Source organism: Olea europaea, chromosome 10 (genome assembly GCF_002742605.1).
Source record: "Olea europaea var. sylvestris chromosome 10, O_europaea_v1, whole genome shotgun sequence".
NCBI classification, from domain to species: Eukaryota; Viridiplantae; Streptophyta; class Magnoliopsida; order Lamiales; family Oleaceae; genus Olea; species Olea europaea.
The window spans coordinates 14,874,547-14,881,817 of NC_036246.1; the positions used below are offsets into that span (position 1 = coordinate 14,874,547).

General features: G+C 32.7%; 1 protein-coding gene across 1 annotated transcript; it reads right to left on the reverse strand.

The window, feature by feature from the left end:
* Positions 1 to 2,675: 2,675 nt before the first annotated feature.
* Positions 2,676 to 4,297, reverse strand: LOC111401349 (heat stress transcription factor B-4-like). The gene is made up of 2 exons (XM_023029049.1): positions 4,005 to 4,297; positions 2,676 to 3,716 (listed from the first exon to the last, which is right to left on the reverse strand). The coding sequence occupies exons 1-2, from the start codon at positions 4,251 to 4,253 to the stop codon at positions 2,919 to 2,921; spliced, it is 1,047 nt and encodes a 348-aa protein (XP_022884817.1). The 5' UTR covers positions 4,254 to 4,297; the 3' UTR covers positions 2,676 to 2,918.
* Between the last annotated feature and the right edge of the window lie 2,974 nt (positions 4,298 to 7,271).

Consider the following 7,271-nt stretch of genomic DNA (forward strand, 5'->3'; position numbering starts at 1 on the left):
AATTTCATGAAATTTGATTACTTTTGCATGGAGAGCTGTCTCATGACAGTCAAAATTACATGTGTGTTGCCTTATCTACAACTGAGATTGAGTATATTGTAGCAACTGAAGCATCGAAAGAAATGCTTTGGATGAAACGATTTCTCCAAGATTTGGGTTTGAAGCAAGATGTGTATGTAGTTAATTATGGCAATTAGAGTTCATTAAACTTGAGCAAAAATGTTAATTATCATTCTCGGACGAAGCACATTGATGTGATATATCATTGGCTACCACAAATATTGGCAAAACAATTGATATTGTTAGAGAAGATTCATATAGAGAAGAATCTAGCTGATATGATGACAAAAGTTGTGATCACAAAAAAGCTTGAGCTTTGTACTGAACTGGTTGGCATTGACTCTAACTAATCTGTTAGATGAAAATCTCCTTCCTCGGTGGGCTGAAGAGAGAGATTGTTTTATGGGCTTGTCCAGCCCATGAGGAAAAGAGAGCCCAATCCTCTTTACTTTTAATTTAGGTTAAAAAAAAGGGTGGCAACACATATAAAAATCACAAAACCGTGGCTGTTGGGTAGGTATCTTCAAAAATTCTGTGGCTGCTACATAGAAAGTTGAGAGACTAGGGCTAAAAATAAAAAAAGAAAACCAAGTTGCTGAAAGAAGGAAAAATAATTGGTACAGAAGTTTTTTTTATCAATTGGGTGTAGATTCACACAAGGTTTTTCTTCTCTACATAATACGAATTGGAATTTTCTATAAGGTGCATTTTGGATAATCTAAAGATGTAGTATTCAAAGTGCGTTCTCAGAAGTTTAAGCAAATTAGTGATTTGTGGAGAGATAAATTGTTGTCTTAGAGATTAATTATTGTGGTATTTCCAATTTGTTGAGAATTCAAGTTTTGGGACATAAACAAAACTTGAATATTGTATTCTATATTTTTGTTATAATGGATTTTGGTCAGAGTTGTCCCGTGATTTTTTTCCCCNTTTGGTTGTTAGAGTAGTAATGGTGATGGTCCTCGTGTGGTTGGCGATGGCAGATCTGATGACTTGGTGTGTGGTGTTCGGCATTGGTGACGGTGGTTTGTGTCACAGATTTTTTGGTTGATTGTGACTATTAAATTGGTTAATCTGTGACCAATAAACAAATATATGACCGATGAAAAAGATAAATTGTGATCAATGTTACCTAAAAATATATTAATTTGTGACCATCTAATAAAATTTTGACCTAAAGTATTTGTGAGTTGTAATCGATACATAAATGGTGACATATTAATATTTGATAGGTGACCGATTAACAAACTGTAACCTAAAATTTTTTTGAATTGTGACTGTAAAATAATTTGTCATTTAAAAATTATGATTTGTGATCGAAAAATATTATGAGATTAATTAAATTGTGAATTCGTGACCAAATTGTATAGATATGTGACCTTAATATATTTAATTAATAAAATATATAATTAATTAATTAATTATATTAAATATCTGATTTTTGAAAGTTCAAACCTTCATTCTTAATTTTGAAATAGACCATACTTATCCTCCTACTTTTGAAACTTTCCCTTTCGATTTCTTGTAATCCATGAAAGTTAGTACAATAACGTACTGCTGATTTTAACATTATGGAATTCGAAGTTGTTATTCTTTTAAGATGCCTATTTTGTTTAATAGTTGATATTTAAAGTCTATTTGAGCCCCCCTTTTAAATTCAAAATACATTTTGAAATGGTATTTTGATGAATAATGTATAATTAAAAAATAAGAAAAAATTTTAGTTTACATGTAATATTATTTTTTCAAAAAAATTTGTGGTTAAAAAAATAAGAGAGGGAAATGTATTTTGAAAATATGAAGACCAAACAAGGGGTTATTTCTTCGAGATACAGAGATTTGTGTGGTCGCCTATACATCTAAACCTGGCCCGGCCCCACTATAAAGTTCCGTTGATCCGTGTCGCTGTTCAACAATCAATATTATTACAATAAGGATACTTGTACAGCCCCCAAGTGCTGTAAAAATTATAGTCCTCTCATATGTGTGGTATCCACGATTATTTTAATCATGGACTCCATGCTTTATATGTGAGAAAGCTGTACAAATTGCTGTATAAGTTGTTGTACATGTAGTAGATTTCATGTTGTTATTATCGAACTGGAAGTATTGGTTCAAGGGGGAAAAAATCAGAATTTAACAAGCCAAGTCATGCCGTGGTCGTCCTTGCAAAAGTCTGGTAGTCATATGTCTTGATTAGAGGAAGCCCCATGATTATAAAATATATATTACCAGTGTACAAAGCTGGAACCTTTATGAGTTCTCTTCTCATTAGAACTGAAAAAGAAAACCTTTCAACGAATGTAAAAAAGAAACATATAATTAAAAAGCAGTTTTAGCTAAGTTCGAAAGGATTAAGTTTAAACTAAATATTTTTCTTATTTTGATTAGAGTTGAAAATAAATCAATTACTTATTTTGACAATAGAATATGAGTTACTTTCAAAATCTGTAGGTAACCTTTCTGAACTCTTAAAGTAAGATAAAGGTAAAATATAATTATTTTGTGAAACAAAAGTTTTGTAACCTATAGCTAATCGTGCTTGAATCATTTAATTTTACTTGATCTAAGTTTAGAGCCAACATACTCCAATCAACTTTTAGACTTACAAAAAGTAAGTGGAACATAATACTTAATTAAAAGTAACTTTTAAACTCACTCAAACATGCTCCAATCAACGTTTTGTTGAATTTAACTTGATCTTTATCTGTGAATATAATCAAAAGCCACCAGCATTCATGGCTGGTGGATCAAGATAATATCAGGATTAAAGTCTTAATTACCAAAAGACTGTAAGAAAAAAAAAATAAAAAAAAAAATAAAAATTCTAGCGACTTCAATTTTTCTTGAAAGAGAAGCTAACAAGGAAATGGTGGCATGAGATTCAACCTCAAATCATCCTTCTCCAAGATCAATCTTGCCTTCTTACTCTCCACAGAAGAAGAAAATTCAGAGTGTAATCTTTTCTTTGATGGGAGTTGCACACCAAACAGCTTTGTATTGCACATTTCGCTATTTGTTGCCGGTCTTTCAAGACTTATCACTGTACTGTTCACGGGCAGTGTCACTCGCTGGTTTATAGAATGTTCAGGTTGAAATATGGCTTTCAAATTATGTTTCGAATTAGTAGATGCCGCCAAAGGTACGGCGGCAGAAGGTTGTGCAGATGAGTTACATGGGAATAGAGAAGGATAAGAATTGCTATGTGCCACTGGCTTCACATGGTTCTGAACGAAGTAAATAATATCATTATATAGTTTTCTCATGTGGGATAATTCAGATATGAGCATACTGTTTCTCTTTCTAAGCTTTTGATTATCTTCTGAAAGCGCAGAGACTGAAATGCTGTTGCTGGTGGTGGTGGCGTTCGCTAAGACGGAGATGCCGGTGGGAGAAGAGAGTGGTGGTGAATCACACCAATTGGGTGGTTGCTGCTCGTCGGAGTCTGATAGTGAGATGCTGACTCGGCTTGTATACTGGGAGAAACTTGGGCTACTGATTGAGTGGCTGAGATGGTGGTGGTGGTGATGGTGATTGAGGTCCACTTGAGGCTGAGCTGTTTTTCTCCGGTGGATCTCACATAACAATTTTTTCTCACCCTTTTTAAAGAAATCGTTTGCAAATTCCCATCTGTCTGGAACAATCTTTCTGAAACCCTAGTTACATCCACAGCCACAATAAAGGGAAAAAAAAGAAAAAGAAAATCAATATATATATATATCTCACAAGAATATAAATTCATGCACACAAATATACATTATTAGAATGTTTGATACGATACTCAAAATAACTACAACCGATAATGTGTTAACTTCTTTCCAGTCGTAGGCAATGGACCTCAACAGATCGGTGATGAACACCCAACGTATCATCATTTTGTAAAGTGACATAGAGTTGAGCATACCAGACATGTAATTACACGTAAGTAGTATGGAAACACTTACATAGGTGTTAAGTTGGCGGACGAAGCTAGAGAAATTGCTGTGCTTGAAATAGTTGGGAAGAAGATCACGAGCAAACTCCGATGGACGCCAAACAACAAAGGTTGTATCATCTTCACCCCAAGAAACTATGTGGTTTGTTGTGGGATCATCAACGAGCTGGTATGTTTTAGTCAAAAATGGAGCTGGGGCTGATTTCTGGGATTCTAAGGATAATAATATGCCTTCATAGTTATCTAGCATTAAATCCATGGAGAATCAAGAATTGGCAGAAAGAAACAAAACACTCTCCAACAATTTCTTTTGGGTTCTTGAAAATAAGAGTGAAAAAGAGGGTTTTAAAGTTTTTTTTTTTGGGGGGTGGGGTGGGGGGTATGAGAGATTAAAGGGAGTGGATTTTTATGAGAAAATTGGACCTTTGGTCCTCAACCTATTTCCTTAGTAACAAATTTGTCCTCAACTTTTAGAGCAAGTTGATCTAACGGCCTTTCATTATAATTGCAATGATGACACAAACTATCGAACTCCTCCTTAACTTATTTCTAAAGCCTTGTTTCAACACGTGAACAAAAATTTAACTCCACAAAATTCAACATATACAAGAGGTCACTTAATGATTTTGAATTATTTTGTCATTAAAGATTAGTTCAGAAACGATGACGAATTATTGAGGATTAACTTGCTACTAGTGTAGTTCATTAGGAACTTGTAGTGACATTTTTTTCATTTTCGTAAATGTGCTAAAGGCTACCTCGGTTATGCAGTGAGAGAGGAATATGTGTTTACTTTTAAATAAGGGCCTTTCAAGACAAACCCGTGACACGCTTTCTCAGGTCAAGAAATTAGAGAAAGAGAGTTGAAAGTGGCACCCATTTGTTCCTTTTCTGTCTTTTTTCGGGAAAAGAAAAAAAAAATTGTGTCTTTTTAATTCTTGTTGATCTTTGATTGTTTGATAATGTTAATTGGTTATTTCATGTATATAAACCATTCTAAACATGCTCTAGTTTTCAGTAGGTGTTAAGGGATAAATATCTCACATCGGTTAAATACCGAAATATTGACCAACTTAAATAGATTTTGGGTCACTCCTCTTAATAAAGTTGACCTTATTAAGATGGACTCCAAATCTTAACATAGTGTCAGAGCCCATTAAATTTCAAAGAGCAATTCGATCCGATTATAAGTCTCAATTAATGAGCAACGGATTGCAAGATTGATTTGTTCAAACGAGTCATCATCTTGCGGGAGCATGTTAAGGGATAAAAATCTCACATCAGTTAAATACGAAAATATTGATCAATTTAAAAAGATCTTGGACTCCTCTTCTTAATAAGGTTGACTTTATTAAGATGGACCCCAAATCTTAACAGTAGGATTTCAAACAAGATAAAATTGTAATGCTTTCTATCCATCATAGCGAAATTCATTTCTTTTTTTCGAGGAGAACTTTATGTTATCTTCAGTGTTGGCTCAAATGTTAGGCGAGTTAAGCCGCCGTATAACGCCTTCAATTTTTAAAAAGTTAGATATTTTTGTCCTTGTATCCTTCTTATGAAAAACTATGTCGGTAATTAACAATATCAAACATAATAATTAAAGATTACAAATGATTTTTTAGTTACTAAATTAAAAACATAAGTAGTTCAACAACTTTAGCTTACTAAAGGAGATTTTATCAATAAATAAATTAATAAAAATTTTAAATTAATTACTAATTGAAATTTCTAACCGGAAAAGAATGAAAATTGAAAAAAAAAAAAATAACTTGTAAGTCGGCAATAGTATACCGAAAGAATAAAATGATCATTAACTATCTAGTTGACGACATTATTCTCGATAAACATTGTTAAAGGTGTGTTGTGATCACCAACCATATCGTTGTTGATAAATTTGTTTGAACAATCAGAATCATAATCGTCATTCTGTCGCCAATCACGGACAATAGTTTTACCAATGATCATTTGCCCTATTAGTTTTTTAAAATTAATCCCAAAAAGACCCAAATTATTTAAGCTACCTTTGGTTTAATGAGATTTATACTACAAAATTTTCATAATTATCACAATCTTCTTTTGTTTGCACTTGAGATTTTAAATAGACATCTTCCTAGTAAATTAATGTAAGAAATGCATGGGCCCTTGACTAATCTAAGATAATGAGTCGTGGAAGGAATGATACGTCTTCTGGAAATGCCCTTTGCATAGGGAAATTTGTGATATGGATAAAGAAATGAAAGATGTAGGAGCTAGTGCACATGAGGGTCCTCTTTTCGTATTGTATTCAGTTTTCATAAATTGAATTAACAATATCGAATAGTACTAGAAATGTTGAATTTTGTAAGTTATACTATTCAGATACGTCTAATACCACATGTCAAACGTAAATGTATATGGAACCAACTTGAACACGCACCTCCCCAACTCAACTTCGAATCTTGACCTAACTCGAAAGTTTGAACAATTTCCTAAAAAGTTTCCGTGAAAGATGAATATCTATGCACCTATTATATGTCCCTAATGAAGCCAATTTTTTGAAAGGACATTTTTGTCTAGTCAAAATAAAAAGTGATCAATTCTAAAATTTTTAATTTAATTGGTTCTTTATAGCAATCAAATATCTAGCTAATATAACTTTATTAAAGTTTTTCTCCTTCCAATTCCACTTCTCTTTCACCGTATCATCCTACTCCAGCGCACGATTCTTTCTTAGGAAAGCATCACGAAAACAGAAGGAAAGAGAAAAGAAAAGCAAAAGAAAGGATAGGAACTAAGTTACACAAAAAGTTTTTGTTGAAAACTCCAAGAAATAGTAAGCTAATATCAACATCGTGAGCAAAAAATGGTTATTTGCAGAATTTTAAAGAAAACCACCTTATTTCATTTCGTCGTGAACTTAATATTCATCGATTAATTTTTGACATGTTACTCTAGATATAGATATAGGGACATGAAATGGCCCAAAGTGTAACAATAGGAAAATAATGAGGAATTATTATCCTAAGATACACAACTGATTATATGATCATGGTTTTGCCACTCATTATATTGCAAAAATCTATTGCACTATTACAAGTACCCCACGACTATAATTATTTTTATCTCTTTCATTGTTTTTGGCCGTTATCCACATTCATTAATTTCAAATGAGTTATAATGAGCTGAAACTTGTGTTATCTTGCTTAACAAGCAAAAAATTCCATTATAGTAAACTATTTTCTTTGGTGATGATGTAAGTTCATTATTTATTACATCACTAGCATGTTTTCTAAAT